The following is a 20,917-nucleotide window of genomic DNA, read 5'->3' on the forward strand; positions in this document are numbered from 1 at the left end:
CTCTCAAAGCCAAAAAGCCCTTTTCCTTCCCAGAAATGGAAGAGCAGGGAAGGATGGGGGTGATGGGGGTCAGGGCGAGGGATGCTACAGGATCCAGGCTGGGATTGGTGTGAGGGGCTTGCAGGGAGCCCCTGCCCTGCTACTTTTGTACACAGACTGGCTTGGATTGGAAGGGACCTCAAAGAACATCTCGTTCCACCTCCTGCCATGGGCAGGGACACCTTCCACTAGCCCAGGTTAATCCAAACCTCATCCAAACTGGCCTTGAACACTTCCAGGGATCCAGGGGCAGCCACAGCTTCTCTGGGCAACCTGTGCCAGGGCCTCCCCACCCTCACAGGGAACAATTTCTCCCTAATACCTAATCTAACCCTCCCCTCTGGCAGTACAAAGCCATTCCCCCTTGTCCTGTCACTTCATGCTCTTGTCCAAAGTCCCTCTCCAGCTCTCTTAGAGCCCCTTTAGCCATTGGAAGCAGCTCTAAGGTCTCCCTGGAACCTTCTCTTCTCCAGGCTGAACACCTCCAGCTCACCCAGCCTGGCTCCATAGGAAACATCAGGGCAGCTCCTTACTCCCAAACACGAGAGCCATCTCTCCTTGCTCGGGCCACTCAAACTCCTGGGAAATAAGACTGCTGCCCACTCAGCTGCTTCTCAGCACATACAGGCATCACGGGGGGTCCCTGCCATGACTCCACCTGTACCAGCGGGTCCAGCACCCAGGTCTGCTCATCTGCTGGTGTCCAGCACAGCACAGCACAGCCTGAAGCCATCAGGTGGCTTCGGGTTTCCCTCACTGCCATGGAAAGGTGCTATTTTAGCTAATCCATAAAACCCCAGTCCCTTCAGCTCCTACCTGCCCTCCCACATTTCAGCTGGGTTGAAGCAGGGTCCCTCAGAGCCCCCCTTCTAGGAGGAACCAAATGCCAGCTCCCACCCACCGCTGCCGTGCTGCTCCGGATCAGTGTTTATAGGATACCAACAGGCTGAAGGAAAAGGAGAAAAATGGCATTAACACGTTTAGTGGTGCTGGGAAGGAGGGCCAGGAATGTAAACGCAGCCCGGAGGCAGTCCGAAAATGGTAGTGGCTGGAAAGCAGGGCTGGAAAGCTTGTTCATCGGGATCCTAGATATTAGCCAGGCTCCCGGCCTCCAGCTCAGCCAAAACACCCTGCCCTGAGCTGCTCTGCTGCACTTCACAGTCCTAGACTGACATTTTATAACTTTTTAAAACTTATTTTATTTTAATTCTCCATTTTTAGCTCCCGATTCAGCATGTAGAAACTTCCTTGGGGAGGAGCACATCCAAAGGGATACACAGACACACAGCTCACTGCAGGGGTTTCAGAAGCCAGGATTAACAAATAAAAAACACCCCAAAATTCGGGAGGAAACCAGTTGTCTCTCCCCCGAGCTTGGCATCGCAGGAGCAAAGCCAGACCCGGAGGAAAGAAGCTCCCAAATGCCTCGTCAGCATTTTTCCCGTCGTGTTCCTCTCCTCCGTACACACGCTCCGAAATTCCCTGACACTGCAGAATTTAACTGAAGCAACGAGCTCCGAATCCAGGGGAGGTCACGGCAGGACCACGCTGAGCGTGGCCAAACCAGGGTGCACCGAGGGCACCCCCAAACCAGCTCTCAATCCTCAATCCATCTCAATCCTGCGGGATTGAGTGCTTTGGGAATGTGACGTGTCACTGTGGTATTTCACACACGGAGCTGCACGCCCAAGTTTGCTGAAACACCCACAAAAGTTTGGGGGCACCCTCTGTAGCCAGAGCCCCAGCCTCAGTGCCCTCCCTGCCATGGGGGGAAAGGCTTTTGCTGCTCAGACCCCTCCCCAGTTAGAGTGGACGGTATAAAAGAGACTGAGCTGGTTTAAAAACTTTTTAAAACATTATAAATTATAATATATTAACATATATTAATGGTGTCCCACCCCTGGAAGTATTCAAGGGCAGGTTGGATGGTGCTCTGAGCAACCTGGTCTAGTGGAAAGTGTCCCTGCCCATGGCTGGGGAGTTGGAACAAGATGGACTTTAAGGTCGCTTCCTACCCAAACCATTCCATATGATTATTAAAATGACAATTGTCCCAGACCAGGACAATTTGTGCTAACACATCTCTATCAACATAGTGCCACCTCACCTGGGATCCTTCAGGAGCAGCAGGGATGGGGTAGCCAAGCCTACAGCACGAGCTGAGGGATGCAGCCGGGATTAAATATGCTCCTGGGCATGGGGAGAGCACAGGTGGGGCCGCTTGGGACTGATGAGGTCCATCAGGGCCCTCAAGGATGAGCCCAGATGGGAGTGGCTGTTCCCCCATGTTCACACCCACCTGTTCTCCTTGGCCAGGACTGATTTCATATCACAAAATCATGGAATGTTCTGGGTTGGAAGGGACCTTCAAGACCATCTCGTTCCAACAGCCCTGCCATGGGCAGGGGACACCTTCCACTAGACCAGGATGCTCCAAGCCCCATCCAACCCAGCCCTGAACATTTCCAGGGATGGGGCAGCCACAACTAGAAACAGGACAAATGATCAGTTTGGGGCAATTTTGGGCATGGGAGACCTCTTTATGGGAAAATCAGATTTTTCTGTGCATGATATTTTGCAATTAAGTCCCCCCTTAACCCTCTGCTGTTGGTTCTGGGTTTGACCCTCCCCTGCTCTCTGTAGCACTGGGGGCTGACCCGCAAGGGGGGGTTTGCTCCAAAGGGAAGGGAAAATCCTCCCTGCACCCCAGGTCATGGTCAGAAGAAAACTCCAGCACCCTGATTTAATAGAACCAAGATTTTTATTGATCTCACTGTAACAGCAACCACTGGCGAGAGCTTTTCTCCTCCCAAACACCTGCTTGAAGAGACGGTAAAAAACAGCAAAAAATCCCAAATGGATCCCCTGACTAGCAGAGGAATGCCCCGGCGAGGCCAGGCACTCCCTCCCTGCTCTTCAGCCCCAAGCCCGATTATAGAAGAGAACCGGGAGAAAGGCACTGGGATGGGGAATGGAGACAAAAGGAGGCTGGGAAAGGGGGCATTTAGGAAAAAAAAAAAAAAAGAAGTGTTTTCCCTCTGGCTCCTGTCCATAAGTTACGTTGTCCTTGGATATTGTCTAATCGTTTTTGGCTTGGAGAGCAGGTTTCCCAAAACGAGCAGCTGTGCCGAGGGCGCCGGGTCCCCGCATCCACGGTGGCCGTCCCTGCTCCACGAAGGATGTCCTCGCCCCCTGCCCCTGCCACTCCCTCGATCCGAGGGCCTAACCGACCTCCTAGGATCTTCGCTTTAAGGAAAATATATTTATTTATATATAATATATATATTTGTGTGTGTCTTATCACCACCCACCCACACGCGTATACGTATGTCCACTTGCACTCACTCACTCGCGCGCCTACGACGGCCGGGCTACGTGTCCACCTTGCGCTTCCCGTGCCAGGGAAAAGGATGGGAAAGATATCCCAATTCCCCTGGGTTGTGCTTTTGGATTTCTCCCCCACTAAAATGAGCAGCAGCCCCACCCTCAAGAGAAAAGTTGGAAGATGGGAGCTCGCAACCAGCCACCGCGCCGACCCACACCAAACATGCCTAGAGAAATAAATTACGGGATGGAAAGTGCACAAAGCCTGTGGGACGTCCCTGCCCCCGGCACACAGAGCCACGGATCCCCCAGGGCTGGGTACCGAGGTGGGGGTGACCCCGGCAAGGGAGGGAGGATGGATGGAGCAGGCACTCAGGTGGGGGCTGATAAAATGGCACTTGAGAAGGTTGCGGAGCTGATGATAGCTCCCAGTAGGCAGGAAAAATCAAAACGGGGGGGCTGGTGGGATTGGGGGTGCACAGCAGAGCCCCACCACGCACGGCCTCACCCAGCACTGCTCGTCAAGGAGAGGGAGGAGGAAAAATAAATTCCATCTCTGGGGGGGAAAGGGGTTCAAGATGCCAGGCACGGGATGGCCACGACGTGCCAGGCTGGCAAAGCCGCCGGCGGCAGGGAGGTTAACATGGAAATCCTTTATCCACGGCAGGATGATGGAGGTGGGAGGGAAGTCCCATCCCAAAGAGCAAGTAGAGGACGGCACCGATGCCAGCACCCTACAAATGGAGCACCCCATCCCTGCGGTGCCTCACCAGCGAGCCCCCGAATCCCCGGGGACACCCAGCGATTCCTGAGACATCCAACGGTGCTAAGGGATCTCCCTCCTGTATTATTCACATTTTAAAGGGCCGGGGGGGTTAAAAAAAAAAAAAGAGCACTACAAAGCACTTTCCCAGAGGTACTTGTCCCCAGCCCGGAAAAAGAGTTGTTAGGAGTAAAGTGCCCCTTTTTAGTACCAAAAAAATAAAAGCCAGGGTTTTTTCTAACATATGGCTGTGTCACTGTGAATCCTGGCTGGCGGGCTGGGGACACAGCTCCTGGTTGAAGGGCCAAGATGGAAGAAATCCAGGTAGGAGAGATGTGGGCGCGCTGGCCAACGCCAGTGGGACTGTGTCGGATCCCCGGAGCACCAAAGGGAATGGGCTGCAGAAGTTGTCCTCTGTTGAATGCCAGCACATCCTGGAGGGGCTCAAAAAATACCCTCCTTGGGGTGCAAGCAGGCGCGTGGTTTTAAGAGTGATGCTTCCTCCTCCTCCCAAGAGGCTGCCCAAATTTTCCGGGAGAAGAGGGCAAAGGGAATGACGCAGCTCCGGCAAGCTGACGGCAGTGGGAGGTCTGGGATAGCAGGAGGGGGTTTTTGAGGGGGTGCGAGGCAGCACAAGAGGCAAAGGGATGTTTCAGAAAGAAGCCCGGTGGAGATCAGGCTGTTGGTGGGTGGAGGAACGGGGCCGGATCCAGAAGGGATGCTCCATCCGGCACATGCTGGGACTGGTCACCCACAAAGGGGGACAAGACAGAGCTGCACTCCCCAAAAAAAGGGGGGAGGCGGGCGGGGAGGGGGACGCTGGTGGGGACCCGCTGCCACCTCCGCCTCGCTGGGACAGATCCTGCTAAGCCGAATGGGGGGTGCACAGGTCTGGGGAGTCGCTGCCTCTCCGTGGTTCCTGCTCAGATATCCATCTCGAACTGAGCGTCGTCCCCTGGCAAGATGCAAGGAGAGACTCATTAGGGGGTCGTCCCCCCCGCCCCAAATCTCCCCAGCCCACCCCGGGGGGGTCCCTTACCCATGGATGGCTTCCCCTCCTGGTGGTTCAGACTGTTGCTGTCCTCTTTGGGCTCCTCGCCGGCCTCGCCAGGGCTGGTGACGCCGGGAATGTTGGGGAGGTGACAAGGCGGGGTCTTGGCCATGGGGGAGTTGCGGCGGTCCAGCAGGAACTTGCGGTCGTAGATGATCCGGGTGCCTGGGGGGGGGAAGCGAGAGGAGAGTGGGAGAATCTGGTTCGGCAGCGCTTGTTTGCAGAAGGAGTTTCCCGGTGGGACGGGCGTCCCAGCCGAGGCTCTCCGCCAAGACCGGCGGGGAGGGCAGGGGGGTGCGCGCTGCCGCTCTGCTCGCTCTTATCTGGGCACGACACGCGATAATTCCACGCTGGACAAACAGCCCCGGCGGCAGCTGGGTCCCGGCTGTCCCGGCCACTGGCAAACTCGTGGCAGGGCTGGGCACGCGTCCCGGGGATGCCGATGGATGTGGCGCCCCGAAACGCCCCGTGTCCCCCTCCCCTGGACGGGGACGAGCGATGTGACGATAGGGCCGAGCCCCGGTGCCCGCGTCCCACCGGGGCCTCTCTCTGCCCCGTCCGGGATCCAGCTCCCGCCCCGCCGGGACCCTCCGCGCCCCGGGAAAATAATAAACCCACCTCCAAGCGCGCTGCTTTAAGGGGAGCGAGCGGCAGGCGCTGCCTGCAGACGGCGCACGGAGGGGGTAGAGGCGCGGTACGCCCGCGATGGGCGCGACACGCGGCGCCCGGAGCGGACGGGCGGGCTGCCCCGCAGGCCCCGAGGCGGGCGCGGCGCTTTTACCTCCCGGCGTGGTGGAGAAGAGCGTCCCGCCGGGGGTGGTGCAGTAGTCGGCGGGCAGCTGCGCGGCGTCGCTGAGGGTGACGGTGCGGGTGGGGATGGCCCGGCTCTGGCTGGGCTGGCGGCCGGCGGACGACATGGCCCCGCTGCGGCCCCGCGCTTTGTCCCCGCGGAGGCGGCGCGGCCCGCCCGGCCCCGCCCCGCCCCGCCCCGCCCCGCCCGCCGGCAGGGGGCAGGCGCGAGGCCGCGCGGGCAGGAGCCGGCGCTCCCACGTGGTCTAGCGGTGAGGATTCCTGGTTTTCACCCAGGCGGCCCGGGTTCGACTCCCGGCGTGGGAAGGGCGGCTCGCGCTTTTTTTTTGGGGGGGGGGAAAGGGGGTCTTACCCATCCCATCCTGTCCGCGGTTCCTTCTGCCGAAATGTTTTGGCAAGGCCGAGCTGGGCGAAGTTGGTGGGAAAGGGGATGGGATCCCCATACCCCAAGCAAGGGAATGGGATTCATCCACATATCCCAAACCAGGGAATGGGATTCATCCCCATATTCCAAACCAGGAAAATGGCATGGATCCCCACATCCTCTACCAGGAAAGGGGACACATCCTCATGTCCCATACCAGGAAAGGGGATGCATCCAAATATCCCAGACCAGAAAAGAGGAGGCATCTCCATGTCCCAAATGAGGAAAGAGGATGCATCCCCACATCCCAAACCAGAAAATGGCATGGATCCCCATATCCCAAACAAAGAGATGGGAGGTATCCCCATATCCCAGACAAGGAAATGGGATGCATCCCCATATCCCAAACCAGGAGAAGAGGATGCATCCTTATGTCCCATTCCAGCAAAGGAGATGCATCCCCATATTCCAAACCAGGGAATAGGATGCATCCCCATGTCCCAGACAAGGAAAGGGGATGCATCCCCATATCCCAAACCAGGAGAAGAGGATGCATCCTTATGTCCCATTCCAGCAAAGGGGATGCATCCCTATATCCCAAATGTGCCATTCTGGAAAGCCGGGAATCACATCCCTGAGGGCCATACCAGCCCCAGCACAGCCTCCCTCCCTCCCCTGGGAACGCTGATCCTGCGGGTTATTTTTAGCATCCCTCTCCCGAGAGGCCGGAGTGGCCGGTTTCCTCCTCCAGCCGTGGATCCCCCCGCCCGGAGCGCGTTCCCGGTGGGACCGGGCGCCCACATGCAGAAGAGGATGGGCGAGGCGGTGGCCCGTGTGGCCAGGAAGGTGAACGACACGGTGGAGAACAAAACGGATTCCCTGGGTAAGGCCGGAGCTCCGTCTCGGCTCCCGCTCGGGGCCCGGAGAAGGATCGGGTGTCCGGGAGCGGGGCTCTATTTTTTGCCGCCACAGTCTAAAAAAAGCTGTGGGCATTCCCTACGGGCGCTGCACCCGCGGCTCCGGAGGAGGGAGAGGCTCCCCTAAAGGGCTCTCAGCCCCCCAGAGTTAGAGCAGGTTCCCAGCCATGGCACGTAATCCCATGGGACGTGTTTCAGGAATACAGTCCCTCCTTGCAGGCGGTGGCAGGAGCAGGGGTTTCCCCACATTGCCTTGTCAGATCTGTGTTTTCCTGCAGTTTCACCCCTCTTTTCCAGCTAATATCCGAGTGCAGGGAGCAGTTCATCAAAGGAGAGGGATGAAAGCCTCTCATTCTCATTCCTGCTGGATTCCCGGTGCTGGGATAATAAACCAGCCTACCTCGGGGAGCTGGAGCTTCATCCCTCAGCCCCTCCACATCCTCCCGAGCGAGGGAAGCGTGGGAGGACCGAGCTCGTGGCTTTGGGGAGGGGGAGGAAGCAGAGCCCGGGTTGAGCATCAGGGGGCCGGGATACGAGGTTTCCATCCCTGGCATCTCCCAGGAAGGGAAGCAGAAACAACCCAGAGCAAAACAAAACCGCCAAGAGTTGAGAAGCAGAGCCAAACCCTGTTCCCTTCCTCGCTGCTTGCCATGGGACAAACACCTGTCACCAGTGAGGAGTGTGCCCATGGAAAGCCCTGCCCCATCCCCACCAGACGTGGAGGCTGCATCTCTGCCCTGCTCCATCAGCCCCAGGGATTTAGGGACACAGGGAAGGGGCATGACTGAAGTTATTAGACATGGACAGGCTGGGGTTTCCAAAAAAACATTGCAGCCTGGAAGCAGTTTCAATGTGATTTAGGGTTGAATGCCTAAGGCAGAACAGCCCTGGCGTTCCTGATGGGATCAAACTCCTGGTGCTTGCAGGGGTGGCTGCAAATATCCCTGTAATAGAGAGGAGTAGGCAGGGGACAGCACTCAGATGGGCAAATCGAGGAGTAAGGGGTGGAAAAGCAGGTGGAAAGCAGGGCTCCATCCTGGCTGGGTGCATTACAAGGTGCCAGGGTTCTCTCCAAGGGCAGATCTGGCCAACTGCAAGCTGATGACCTTCCCTGTTGGAATCTACAAAGCCATGAGGAGCGTCACCGAGGGGATCCATCGCATCTCCCTGGCAAACAACGAGCTCAAGTCCATCACCAGCCGATTTGTCACCACCTTCAGCCAGCTGAGAGGTGAGGGACAGCCCCTTCCACACCCCTGGCACCCTCAAAGAGCCCCCAGGGGCACAGCACTGGGGAGTCTCCCCTCTGCAGTTTTCACTCCTCTGTGCTCACACCTCATTCCAAGCAGACTTATCCAGACCCCCAAAAATCCATTTTTCCTTATCGTGCCCACCCCTTGCAGGAAGAGGGCACTGGTTTTGCTCACACTCATCCTCCCAAACTCGTGTTCTGACACCTTCCAGCAGTGGCCAGGCTGCTGTGGGGGTCACTCATCGTCCTCCAGCTCCCTCCAAGGAGCTGGAGCCGCTCCTGTGGATAACGGGGCATGGCAGAGATGGGGCATTCCAGACTGCTGAAGGCATGTTGGCTTGCTGTGGTTAATTAGTCCCCCTCCTGAGACATCAGTGAGAGTTAATCACTGCAGGAAATGGGGATGATCATCAGTGCCATGGGGACACATCCCTGTGGAGCCCAGTGAAAGCAACCAGAAGCTAATCCACCAAAATACGGCCATGCAAGCACTCAGAGCATTCAGTACCAAGATGTTAAACACTGGAAACTGGACTGGGGCTGCTCTGGCAGCTTATAAAATCAATTATTTCACTTGCAGAATGTGCCACACAACTGCCACTGTGGTGTGTCTGGGGAGGCTTCTCTTGTTGTGGAGCTGGAGCTCCCCTAGTCCGGGGAAAAGAAACATGTTGAGCAAAGGAAATCAATTTTTGTTTGCTAGACAGCACAATGAGCCCTGAAGGGAAAAAGTTTGGTTTCCCAGCAAGGGCTTTGTTCCACCAGCGAACGGATCACTCCAGCGATGAACTTGCCAGGTCTCAGCAGGGCTGTTGCTGGGTAGAGATGCCTCAGGGCTGGGGACAGCCTGAATAAGGCAGGACCTATAAATACCAGGTATTAGCAGGGGCAGGGCAGCTCCTGTGGGTATTTATAGAGCAGAAAGCCCTGTGTCACTGGAGAAGGGCGCTGGGACATTGGGGTTTGGGTTCTGTTCCCATGGCTTATGGACTCTGGGGGAGGAGTGCTGCTCCTGGCCCCGCTGGAGCTCATTGCTAGGGAAACACCACAGAAGGGGAAACTCTACACAGTTATTTTTCACATATAGGAACTCTTCCACCATTCTGTTTATTCCTCAGGAGGGTTTCAGGCACATGAAGATAAGCCATGGCAAGTGTCCGTTGGGGAGGTAATTGTGCTGATTTTACTAGGAAATGTTTGTCATTTCTACATCCCCTGCTTGCATAATGCAGCACAGGTTTCATTAGCAAAGCCCGAGGAAGCCAAGAAAAACATCCGCCCTCAAAGTGGCATTCCCAGCAGGCAAAAGTACAATGGCATACCACGGGAAACAGCAAAACATTCCCATTTTTGCAGCTGGAAACCCACTGCTGGACCTGGCAGCCCAAGGGGGACAGAGGCTGTACATTAAGCCATTCGTGAATTACTTCACCACCACCTCTCTTCACAGAACTCAACCTGGCAGGCAACTACCTGCACCGCCTGCCCGAGGAAATCACCTCCCTGCTGCACCTCCGGGCCATCGACCTCTCCCGAAACAGGTTCCGGCGCTTCCCCGAGCCCCTGGCCACTGTCCCCTCCCTGGAGACCATCGACCTGGAAGAGAACGAGATTGCAGGTGAGGAGGGCTCTTCCCACAGGAGGTGAGGGCGCAGGGGTGCAGGGCAGATGCTAAATGGCCAGAGCCCCTTTAGCCACGTGCCTTTCCCGTGTTTTCACTGCACCCCAGGGAAAAGCCGCTGCAGGCACTGAGGGAATCAAGCCCCGTTCAAGTTGCCCCATTCACCGCACCGGGATACGGCTCTTTCAGGCACCTCCCGCTGGGCTGACTCAAAATCACCAGATTTCTTTAAAAAAGAGAGGTGACTGCAGAGCCCAGCCCCAGGGATGCTGGGCTGGGATGTTTGCTGCCGGGCAAAGCAAGGGCACAAGCCCACCTGAACATTTCCCAGAGAGAGCAGGAGCCGCAACACTACAAAATCCCCTAAGAATGAAATGAAAGGAATGGTAAGAGCTGCTCATCCCTCAGCCCTGCAGTGACAGGAAAATCTTTCATGTGCAAAGCTGGAGCCTTTGGAGTCCCCAAAAGCCGGGCAAAGGGGGCAGCTGTTGCACAAGGATAAAAGGGGATTTATGCAGGAGGGAGCTTTCAAAGGGCCCAGGTTGGAGCATCCCACAGCCCACACAGATCCCCAGGGAGGTGAATATTGAGTCCGCTCAATTCTGCTGTTTTATCTGGGATTGCTTCAGCTGCTGCTGGGAATGCTGCTCCCTGAAACACAGGTTTTATTAACAGCATCACATCAGCTGCTCCCCAGCTGCGCCTGCGGAAACACTACACGTTAAATATTGCTTCCATGGGAGCCAGAGACACCAGGCTCCCCTTGGCTGCTGGTTGTCAGACTCGGGGAAAATAAAAAAAGAGTAAAGTTTAACAATTTCAAGGTAAAATGTTTTAGGGACGCATCTTAGTAGTGCACACAATGCTGTCTGGCTTCAGAAACAGGTGAGGTTGTCTTATTTTACACATTTTCTGGAAAAAGAAAAGGTAGAGGCTACAAAGCCAGGGGGCTTCAGCCCATTTTTCCAAGGAAACAAAAGTCTGGGCAATCACACTGCTCCTGCCAGTCCTTACCAAATACCTTCCAGGCCCACCTGCACATGAGTTTGTGTTATATATATATATATGTATGTATTTTTACATATTAATATGATTTTATACTTTATCTTCGATCTTGTATTTCTATTTCTATTTATATTTATATATATAAATATACATATATGTATATATACACCTTCTCCTCCCATGCCAGCCTGGCACAATAGCAGAAGGAGGGTTAGGGAGAGTCCATCACCTTAAATTTAACTGGCACAAATTTAGGTTTTTCTTAACAGTCAAATAGGATTTCACTACCCAGAAATATCCATCAGCTTCTCTGGGTAACCTCACCATCCTCACAAGGAAGAATTTCTGCCTAATATGTCCTCTAACCACCCACTCTGGCAGCGTGAAGCCACTCCCCCCATCCTGTCACTCCATGCCCTTGTCCAAAGCCCCTCTCCAGCTCTCTTTAGGAGGATGTTGGGGTAGGACCGTGACTTTCTCCGTCAGTGGAAGGCTGCAGATGACCTGGTTTGTGGTGCTGTGCCAGGGCTGGTCCTGCCTGTCCTCCCCTGCCCTCCCGGAGGTGCTGGAGGAACTCAATCCAGAGCTGCAAACCCGACTCAAAAACACCTTCTGAAAAAGGGCTGAGTGACCTACTAAGACATATTGAACTGGAGATTGTAGGAAACGTTTTCCAGCTAAAGGGAAACAAGAGTAAAAGGAGTAATTAATGCCTGCCTGGAGCCTGTGGGCTCTGTGAAAGGAGACATTTAATGCCACAACCTGCCCTTTTCATCTCAATAAGCTCTTAAGCTCGGACTGTAATTATGTATATATTACTGTCAGTGCTTTTAACTCTTTCCCTGATAATTAGACTTATATCAAATCAGGGTTTTAAGCTCCCAAATCCATGGGGATGCTTGGACACCTGGAGCTTCAGCTTCTCTTTCCCTTATTCCTTGATTAATAGTTCAATGGAGATGATGTTGAGACTGCTGCCAAGGCTGGGCAGGTCACTGCCGGGGGCAACTGAGGTTAATTTTGTCCTCCTGAGGACATGTAGTGATGGGACAAGGGGGAATGGTTTTAAACTGAAAGAGAGTATGTTTGGTTTGGATATTAGGAAGAAATTCTTCCCCATGAGGGAGGTGAGGCCCTGGCACAGGTTGCCCAGAGAAGCTGTGGCTGCTCCATCCCTGGAAATGTCCAAGGCCAGGTTGGATGGGGCTTGGAGCAACCTGGGCTGGTGGGAGGTGTCCCTGCCCATGGCAGGGGCTGGAGTGAGATGATCTTTAAGGTCCTTTTCAACCCAAACCATTCCATGGTTGTGTGGTTCTATCACCACTCTTGATGTGAGATAATGGCCCAGAAAAGGCATTTTTGTTAATAACCACAGAGGAGCCAGTGAGTTTGGCACCAGCAGGTTTGGAGGAGCCTCGGAGGAGCTGCTGCCACCAAAGGATGTGGTTAATGCTAAAAGGTGACAGGGAAGCAGCTCTGAGCTGAGCACGGTCCTTTCCCCTTCAATTTTCAGCCATACCTTGCTGTTAGCGTTCATCACCAGCTCCTCAGACGCCACACAGCCCTTTCATATACACCTCCTCAGATGCCTCCCAATCCCTCAGCATCCCTTTCATCTGAAGGAGCTGGGTTTGTCACTCATCATATTCTGCTTTAATTAGGAAAAGCCTCTTTTGCCCCTTTTTTTGTTTGACTGGTGAAGCCAGCACAAATAATTCAGGCTCAAACACAAGTGCCTTATCTGCTGGGAAGCCAGCAACAGATGTTTTGGGTTGTTTACAGAGGAATTTGGGGCTCCCAGGGCACAACCTTACAGCTACAGGCTGCACTATGTGCCCTGCCTGTCCCTTCATGCCGGGGTGAGTCACCACTCCTTACCTGGAATTAAGGTGCAGAGCTGGGCTTGTTTCCACTCAGAGCAAGGCTTGGTCCCTAAAATAATTCCCTTAACTCCCTAAATTCAAGCGAAGTGGGGGTAAGCACTTTTAACTTTATCACACTGCACAGACCCAGAAGATGATTAAACAGGAAGATCTGTGAAAAAATAATATTATTTTTGTGCCTCAAGGGGGAAAAAAAAGCAAAAATATACAGGAGAATTGCAGTGAAAAAATCCACCATGAAGAAGAGTTATTAAAAAAAAAATCATGTGAAGCTCTGCCTGATGAGAGATGAACTGCTAAGGAATACATGTATGGAAAATAGCAGTGTTTTCTGGAGGAGAATGAGGGAAAAAACAAAGGCATCGAAGTGTTTGAGCTTTTTTCCAGCATAAAGTAAGTTTCATGGTCTAAAAATCACGTAATCATCCAGCTATAATTACAACACCACAGTTCTGCTCTAGGTGTTGGCAGAAGAAATGGGAGCTGGGATAAAAAAGGCTCTTGGTCTTTTAGTGACCAAATTAAGAAGAAATTTGTTTTGGTAAATCAGGCAGGCCCAAAATATTGTGATTTGGAGTAAAATATCTATCACCTTTGAATTACCTAAATGGTTATTTTTTTGTATCAGTTTCATTCCTCTGCCATCAGTGGATTCACATTGGGACCATCCAGGAGAACTGCACCTTTTCTTAATGTTAAGTTCATAAATGTAATGTTTTCTAAAGGAAAACACCCAAATTCGTGGAAATTGTGAAATAGGAGGGTTCCTGTTGATGGCCAAGAGCTATTTTGCAGCCTGTCCAAAGAGGGCAAAGAGCACATGCTCTCCTGTTAGCCTGGTGAAGGCTCCTGGGCATTGCAACATTGGGAATAAAATCAGGGAATAAGTCTTTGAATACCAGTTTAGTGCCCCAGCAGGGGGTTTATTAGGACCGGGAGAACTGGAGGGCAGTGTCCACATAGAATATCGTGGTGTTCTCAAAAAGACATTTCACAGAATGACAGAATCATTGGAAAAGGCCTCTAAGATCATCCAGCCCAACCCATAACCATTTGCTTGAGTAGATGTGTAATCTAGGATTTTATGATGTTTCTGTTGCGACCAAAGCCTGCAGAGCGGCAGGAGCAGGTTAAGCTCCAGGCTGTCCATCAGGAGGAGCTTCCCCCGCTCCGCCTCTCCGAATTCCCCGGCAGAGACGCCGGGCCGGGTTCTCAGCTCCGCGCTGTCTTTGCAGAGGTGCCGACGGAGAAGTTGGCGTCCATGGCATCGCTGCGGAGCCTCAACCTGCGGGACAACCCCGTCGGGCCCGAGGTGCGGCTGCTCGTCCGGCCCCTCGTCCCCTTCGACCTGCTGCTGTCCCCAGAGGAGCCCATCCCTGAAGCCTGACAGGGTCTCGGGGTGCCCAGGGGAGCTGTCCCGAGGGGCGACTGCCCACGAGAGTGGTTTGGCTTAGGTCGGTCCCTGCTGCGCCCCTATTCCTGTCCCAAACCTGCAGCGAGGCAGCCAGTCCCTCATTTTACTTTAATGAGAAGCGAGCAGCGGGGCTCCTCCGCGAGCGGATGGCTCTGCCGGCTCCCGAGCCAGGGAATCTCCCGCTTGTGTGTTTGGGGGATGCAGAGGAGCTGCAGTGCATGCGGTGCGAGGTTTGGGTAAAGCCGGGGGAAGTTGGATGTTCGGCTCCATCCTTCCTGCCTGGGCGGCGACGGGGAGCAGCCGGGATGGTGGGGGACATCCCTGGGGCCGTAAGGGTTCGCCCTGGAATTGCTGACATCTCGGTGTGCCAAGTGCCTGATTAAACGCTTTCCTGTTACACCAAGGGGGTTTGTGTCTGTTTAAATTTGAGTTATCAGTCTTCCCCTTAAAGAAGCCGCTTTGCACATCTCCACAGCTGCTCACTGCAGCCTCTGGCTGGATTCTGCACAGACCTCAGCAGTATTTCCTTGGCAAAATCCTTGGTTTTCCAAGGATTCTTTTGTTTTCCTTCTGGCTTTTTTTCCACCATGGAAATAGGAGCAAACCAGTAGCGGCAGGTTCCCACACGCTGCTCACCCTGTGGGTGTTCCCAGGTGTGTGCACCCATCTCCCTCGGGGCTGTGGGTCCTCAGAAGTGCTGTTTTCTCTCCCAGGAAGAAATGTCCTGGAGAGAGCAGCTCCTCGGTGTCAGGGAGGCCACTGCCAAGCACACTCGTGTCCCAGTAGCAGCTGCCTGTGAAAAGGAAAAACACAAACTCCTGGGAGAAACCACAGGTGTTATCTCAAAATGGTTTGTTTAAACATCTCCCTGTTTTGCTCCTTTGGGTTTTTTTTAAGAGACAAACACTTCCCAGTGGCGTTTGTCCAGCCAGGACGGGTTAATCCTGTAAATCCTTCTAGACTTGCCAAACTTTGGTAAAGGCCATGGTAAGAAGCGGGTTGTTGATGTTGGGAATAATGGAGCAGCTTGGACTCAGGACCATCATCCCTAAAGATCGTGCTGCTTTTCCCTACTGCATGGAGTGATGGAGGGGGGTCCTCCCCACCCACATTTTGGCTCCTGGCATGTTTTCCACCCCGGCGTTGCTGAGGACACCGGCCATCAGCTGCCAGCATCAGTGTGGGGACCTCGGAGGCAGCAAGGGGGACGTAGACCCCGACCCTTCCCAGGGGAGCAAACCCGCTCCCTCTCTCTCCTGGTCTCCCTGGTCCCCCCGCGCTGGCTCATCCGTGGGGGAGCTGCGTGTGGGTCCCCCGGTGGTATCCACGGCGATGGGAGGCTGTCCCCCCGCCGCCCCCTCCCCTTCGCCGCCGCAGCCCGAGCAGCCGCAAGCGGCGCGGCGGCACCGCGGCAGCGGCTCCGCGGCAGCGGCACCGGGGCTCGGGACCGGGCGGGGGGAACCGGGGAAGGGACGGGGGCAAAACTGTCCCCCACCCCCGGCGGCAGCCCCCGCGCCCCAGCGATGCAGCCCCCGGAGCCGGGTCGGGCCGGCGGAGGTGAGTACTGAGACCCGGTTTGTTTCCTTTTATCCCCCCGCAAAAGCCGCCCCCCGGCCCCAGCCCCCTGTTCCATCAGCCCAGTCTTTTCCTGCGGTGGTTTCCCACAGCCGGGCAGGGAGGCAAGCGGTCCCTCGCCCCCCTCCCGGTACCCCCTTCCATGCCTGCATCCCTCCATCCATTCATCCATCCATCCACCCATTCATCCATCCACCCATTCATCCAGCACCAACCCTGGGTGCTCAGCCACCCCTTATTTTCCTTTCCCCGTCTTCCACCTCGCTCTTAAAACCACCTCTGATTCCATAGGACACCCACCTCCCGCTAATTCTGCACTGCAGCCCAAAAAAGGTTAAGTCCAGCAAAGTTTTGGGGTTAATATTGTACATTTTGGGCAATCTCGTTACAGACTTTGCTCCTGCTAACGAAGGAGCACTCCTGCTAACGAAGCTGGGTCATGTGAGTGCGTCTGATGCCGACTGGCTGGAGAATCTTGTCCCCCAGTCCCGCTGCTTTCTTGCCTCTCCAAGACGCTCCTTCCCCTGTGTCCCCGGGCTGCAAACCCGCCCAGCACCTTTCTAAAGCCCGGCTGGAAACGTCTTGCCCAAATCCTGCACCCCGGACACGGTCATAGGGGCTGGAGGGGCCCTTCCTGCGTGCAGGAGCCTTGGAGAAGCCAAGGCAGTCCCGGCGGCTCGAAAAGCGCCTTGGCCGGCGAGCTGAGCACCGGCACCGGCACCGGCACAAGGATGGGGGGATGCTCCAGCTGCCCATCACGCGGCGGCTTTGGGGGCTTTCTCAGAGCAGGGCTGACCTGCAGGCAGTTAGGCTGAACCTTAGAGATAAAATATGCCTTTTCTTGCCTTAAAATTGCAGGCTGGGTTTTCCCGGAGTCAGCCCCGTCACCACTGCAGGCAGCTGCTGCTCCCGGCATCCTCCCGCGTCCCTGCCTGCGTAAGGCTGGGGAAACCCGAGGGTGGGAGCTGCCCAGACCCGCTCGCCGTTAAATCCGTAGTGACAAAATTCCATCCCCCACTCCATCAGAAGCTCCCAGATAATGATCAGAGTCATAATTATTGCTTTATACCTTAAACGGAGGGCAAGGTCTCCTCTGCCCCAGTCTCTCTCCCTCAGGTACTGCAGGTTTGCCAGGGAGAATAAGATTTTAGGGAATCTCAAACTGTAAACCTTGGAAGCACAAGGAGAAGCAGCAGCAGCCACCCTGGAGCAGGGATGCTCCCCGGCCAGCCGTGACAGGGACCACATGGATACAGCTTCCCATAAGGCCAGAGCACTGAAATGTCAGGGTGTGGATTTATTTCCTTGCTTTATCCCCAAAAAACCCCATGTGATCAGGATGCCTTCTGGGCTGCTCTAATTCCTCATCAAAAGAGTTATGTAAATAAGAATGACTTAAAAACTAATGATATAAAATAATGATTCACCTGACGTGCTGCAGTACCCTGAGCTGCGTAACCCAAGGACGGGGAGACTTGCTGGGCCACTGCCATGATCCCAACAGGGCATGTCCCAGCCAGGCTGGGCATTGGGATAAACATGAAAGCCCACTTCTGAGGGCATTAAGAAATGAATTGCTTTACCCTCTCCCAGCTTCATTTTCCTGCCTTCCCTTCCCCAGGCCCTTCCAGTGGCACCTGGTGGCCAAACGGCACCACAAGCTACAGTCACCTCCTGAGGGAGAACTACACCTTCCTGGCCTACTACCAGCATTCCTCCCCGGTGGCCCTCATGTTCATCCTGGCCTACACCTTCATCTTCCTCATGTGCATGGTCGGCAACATCCTGGTGTGCTTCGTCGTGGTGAAGAACCGCCAGATGCGGACGGTCACCAACATGTTCCTCCTCAACCTGGCCATCAGCGACCTGCTGGTGGGCATCTTCTGCATGCCCACCACCTTGGTGGACAACCTCATCACAGGTGAGCGGGGCAGTGGAGGGGCGAGACACAAGACAGGGGAGAGAAAGTGGTGGGGGGAAGGAACATCCCCCACTCACCTTCTGCCCCCCACACATGAGGCCAAGCCCTGGGTGGTGTTTTTGGTGAGGATGAGAAGGGCAGGTGGTGGCCACTCAACCACACCTGAGGAAAGGTGTGATTTCACTTAGAGCTCCTATTTTAGAGGGGAAACATCCTTTTTTTTTTTCTTTGAGGTTTTGACTATTTTTGGCAAAATAATCTTAATGCTGCATTTGCATATTTATTTAAAGTTCAGCCCTTCTTCATCAAGTAACCCTGAAAAAAACCCCATCTTCTTCCGTGATGGCTCAGCCGTGCCCGTTGCCCTTTCCAAAGATAAGGGGTGACATTTGTCAGAGTTCAGCCACAGCGGCAGCTAGGCCACAGGGCAGAGTTTGTGTTTATTGATTATGGGGCAGGATACATTTATTGCCTTGGCATTGGGGTCAAGAAACAAGATGAAAGTCCTTCTGATTGAGGATCCCAATGTAGGTCCCCATGATAACAGCTCAAGCCCTAGACAAGGGCAGGAGAAATGGCAGCCACCATCTTCCTTGAGTTCCTAAGAGTGTCATTTTTTTACCTATTTTGGGTTTTTTCTCCAAGCATCTGTGCTGCAAAAGGCCATGTCTGTATGAGCTCCCCCTTAGGAGCAGGATTTAGCATCCCCCAGAAACAACACAGTGGATGGGGACATCTAAAGGGAGCTGGCCAAGCCCAAGGCACCTACAGCCTCCACGGTGTCCCCTCACAGGTTGGCCCTTTGACAACACCATGTGCAAAATGAGTGGCCTGGTGCAGGGCATGTCCGTCTCCGCCTCCGTTTTCACACTGGTGGCCATCGCCGTGGAGAGGTACGTTGGCTTGGGAATGTGGGAATGTGGGGCCAACTGCCTCCAGCAGGTCCAGGTGTCCTGTGTGGTTTCCATCACGGGAAAGCTCCTGGGGATGTCAGGAGCGTGTCCCAGCTCTCCATAAGGACCACTAAGCTGTCCATGGGGCATTCCAGCAAGCTGCCCTTCCCCACCGTGAGAACACCAAAGCTGGAGACACCCCAACCTACCTCTGCCACCAAAAGCGTTATGTAAAGAGCAACCCACCTCACCCTCCCTTCACACCCCCGGGTCCCGGCCGCCCTCCTTCCCCAGGGATGTCCCAGTAGGTGCCCAAAGCCACTGCCATCTGCCCTCCCACAGGTTTCGCTGCATCGTCCACCCGTTCCGGCAGAAGCTGACGCTGAGGAAAGCCCTGCTGACCATCGCCATCATCTGGGTGCTGGCCCTGCTCATCATGTGCCCCGCTGCCATCACCCTGACTGTCACCAGGGAGGAGCACCACTTCATGGTGGACACCTACAACAACTCCTACCCTCTCTACTCCTGTTGGGAGGCCTGGCCCGAGACGGGCATGAGGAGGATCTACACAACCGTCCTCTTCTCCCACATCTACGTGGCCCCACTCGCCCTCATCGTCGTCATGTACGCCCGCATCGCCTTCAAGCTCTTCAAGTCGGTGGCGCCTGCCCATGGCCGGGAGGAGCCGGAGGGAAGGAGGATCTCCCGCAGGAAGGCCAAGGTCATCAACATGCTCATCATTGTTGCACTCTTCTTCACCATCTCCTGGCTGCCCCTCTGGACGCTGTTGCTGCTGACGGACTATGGGTGGCTGAGCGAGGGCCAGCTCCACCTGGTCATCGTCTACGTGTACCCCTTCGCCCACTGGCTGGCCTTCTTCAACAGCAGCGCCAACCCCATCATCTACGGCTACTTCAACGAGAACTTCCGAAGAGCCTTCCAGGAGGTCTTCAGGAACCCCCTCTGCTTGCTCCGGTGCCGCCACCGCAGGCCCTACACCCCCCGGAGCCACGGCCACGGGACCTTCCTCGGCACCCGCAACCGCGTCTTCACCCAGGCACGGACCAGCGACTCGCCCCCCGTGTCCGAGTCGGGGCCGCTGGCCCTGCGCCGCGCTGGGGCCCCCGCCTGGGACGGCTGAGGGGCCTCTGGACTGAGGGCTTGTGGGTTGGGGAGCGGGGATTTGGCACCTCATGGGCCACAGGTCACCGAAATAAAGGCACGTCCCACCGATGCCACGTCCCTGCCTTGGCTCCTCCGCTCCCCCCACAGCACCATCCAGAGGGCCCCAGCTGAGCCCCCCGGCACCACAGGCCCCTGTGCTCTGTCAGTACCCCCTTCATGCAGCTCCAGTCATGGGGCCATGGAGTGCGGGGACCAGGGAGCAGGGAGGGAGAATGGGCTGTCCCGGGCTGTGCCATGCTTGGAGAACTGTGCAGGTCTTTGCTGGCCCATACCAGGCTGTGCTAGACCAAGCCATGCTGTCATGGCCGTGCTGCACCACGCCATACCATGGTGCTGTGGACATCTAGGCTGGACCGAGCCACCATGGGCTGGCTGGACCGAGCCGTGTTGTGCTGGATCAAATCACGCCATGCTGGACCAAGCCACGCCATGCTGGATCCTGCCTGCTATCGTGGCCATGCCAGGCCCTGCCAAAGCACACTGCTGTGGCCACAGTGGACCAAGCCACCCCATTCTCTTGTGGCCATGCCGGACCATGCCACCCTGTACTGCTGTGGCCATGCCATCTCATCCCATGCTGTTATGGCCGTGCCGTGCCAGACCATGGCAGTCCATGCCACCCCACGCTGTTATGGCCATTCCATACCATCTCACCCTATCCCATCCCATTCCATCCCTGTCCCACCCACCTCATCCCATCCCACTCCATCCCACCCCATCCCACCCCATCCCATCCCATCCCTGTTCATCCCATCCCACCCCTGTCCCATCCCATCCCATCTCACCCATGTTCCACCCACTCCATCCCACTCCATCCCTGTCCCATCTCATCCCATCCCATCCCATCCCATCCCATCCCTGTCCCATCCCGTCCCTGTCCCCGTCCCGTCCCGTCCCATC

The 20,917-nt window shown here is 55.5% G+C and overlaps 3 protein-coding genes and 1 non-coding gene across 6 annotated transcripts; 3 read left to right on the top strand and 1 right to left on the bottom strand.

Annotated features, from left to right (window-relative positions):
- Positions 1 to 2,781: 2,781 nt before the first annotated feature.
- On the bottom strand, positions 2,782 to 6,155 carry EIF4EBP2 (eukaryotic translation initiation factor 4E binding protein 2). The gene is made up of 3 exons (XM_064662080.1): positions 5,959 to 6,155; positions 5,166 to 5,342; positions 2,782 to 5,081 (listed from the first exon to the last, which is right to left on the bottom strand). The coding sequence occupies exons 1-3, from the start codon at positions 6,092 to 6,094 to the stop codon at positions 5,050 to 5,052; spliced, it is 345 nt and encodes a 114-aa protein (XP_064518150.1). The 5' UTR covers positions 6,095 to 6,155; the 3' UTR covers positions 2,782 to 5,049.
- Positions 6,156 to 6,221: 66 nt separating this feature from the next.
- Positions 6,222 to 6,293, top strand: TRNAE-UUC (transfer RNA glutamic acid (anticodon UUC)). Its single transcript has one exon. It is a non-coding gene; the product is annotated as a tRNA-Glu (tRNA).
- A 741-nt stretch (positions 6,294 to 7,034) lies between these two features.
- Positions 7,035 to 14,842, top strand: LRRC20 (leucine rich repeat containing 20). Of its 3 annotated transcripts, none has more exons than XM_064662083.1 (4): positions 7,035 to 7,234; positions 8,332 to 8,499; positions 9,971 to 10,138; positions 14,265 to 14,842. In XM_064662083.1, the coding sequence occupies exons 1-4, from the start codon at positions 7,153 to 7,155 to the stop codon at positions 14,414 to 14,416; spliced, it is 570 nt and encodes a 189-aa protein (XP_064518153.1). In that variant the 5' UTR covers positions 7,035 to 7,152; the 3' UTR covers positions 14,417 to 14,842. The 3 variants fall into 3 exon arrangements, with proteins under 3 accessions (XP_064518153.1, XP_064518154.1, XP_064518155.1); XM_064662084.1 differs by having other exon boundaries at positions 8,350 to 8,499; XM_064662085.1 differs by lacking the exon at positions 14,265 to 14,842 and adding an exon at positions 14,138 to 14,178.
- Positions 14,843 to 15,513: 671 nt separating this feature from the next.
- On the top strand, positions 15,514 to 20,066 carry NPFFR1 (neuropeptide FF receptor 1). Its single transcript, XM_064662081.1, has 4 exons — positions 15,514 to 16,000; positions 17,640 to 17,939; positions 18,733 to 18,832; positions 19,175 to 20,066. Exons 1-4 carry the CDS (start codon positions 15,529 to 15,531, stop codon positions 19,971 to 19,973), a joined length of 1,671 nt encoding a protein of 556 aa, XP_064518151.1. The 5' UTR covers positions 15,514 to 15,528; the 3' UTR covers positions 19,974 to 20,066.
- The last annotated feature ends 851 nt before the right edge of the window (positions 20,067 to 20,917 follow it).

The sequence above is a fragment of the Pseudopipra pipra genome, chromosome 8 (genome assembly GCF_036250125.1).
Source record: "Pseudopipra pipra isolate bDixPip1 chromosome 8, bDixPip1.hap1, whole genome shotgun sequence".
In the NCBI taxonomy this organism is placed as follows: Eukaryota; Metazoa; Chordata; class Aves; order Passeriformes; family Pipridae; genus Pseudopipra; species Pseudopipra pipra.

Excerpts from the sequence above, each read along its gene's own strand:
- NPFFR1 (XM_064662081.1), top strand. The coding sequence starts at position 15,529 with ATGGAGGGGGGTCCTCCCCACCCACATTTTGGCTCCTGGCATGTTTTC. Across the intron at positions 16,001-17,639 it reads GCCGGGTCGGGCCGGCGGAG|GCCCTTCCAGTGGCACCTGG; the intron begins GTGAGTACTGAG and ends TCCCTTCCCCAG. Across the intron at positions 18,833-19,174 it reads GTGGCCATCGCCGTGGAGAG|GTTTCGCTGCATCGTCCACC; the intron begins GTACGTTGGCTT and ends GCCCTCCCACAG.
- LRRC20 (XM_064662083.1), top strand. The coding sequence starts at position 7,153 with ATGCAGAAGAGGATGGGCGAGGCGGTGGCCCGTGTGGCCAGGAAGGTG. Across the intron at positions 7,235-8,331 it reads GAACAAAACGGATTCCCTGG|GGTTCTCTCCAAGGGCAGAT; the intron begins GTAAGGCCGGAG and ends ACAAGGTGCCAG. Across the intron at positions 8,500-9,970 it reads CACCTTCAGCCAGCTGAGAG|AACTCAACCTGGCAGGCAAC; the intron begins GTGAGGGACAGC and ends CTCTCTTCACAG.
- EIF4EBP2 (XM_064662080.1), bottom strand. The coding sequence starts at position 6,094 with ATGTCGTCCGCCGGCCGCCAGCCCAGCCAGAGCCGGGCCATCCCCACC. Across the intron at positions 5,343-5,958 it reads CTTCTCCACCACGCCGGGAG|GCACCCGGATCATCTACGAC; the intron begins GTAAAAGCGCCG and ends TCCCCCCCCCAG. Across the intron at positions 5,082-5,165 it reads GGAGGGGAAGCCATCCATGG|GGGACGACGCTCAGTTCGAG; the intron begins GTAAGGGACCCC and ends GCATCTTGCCAG.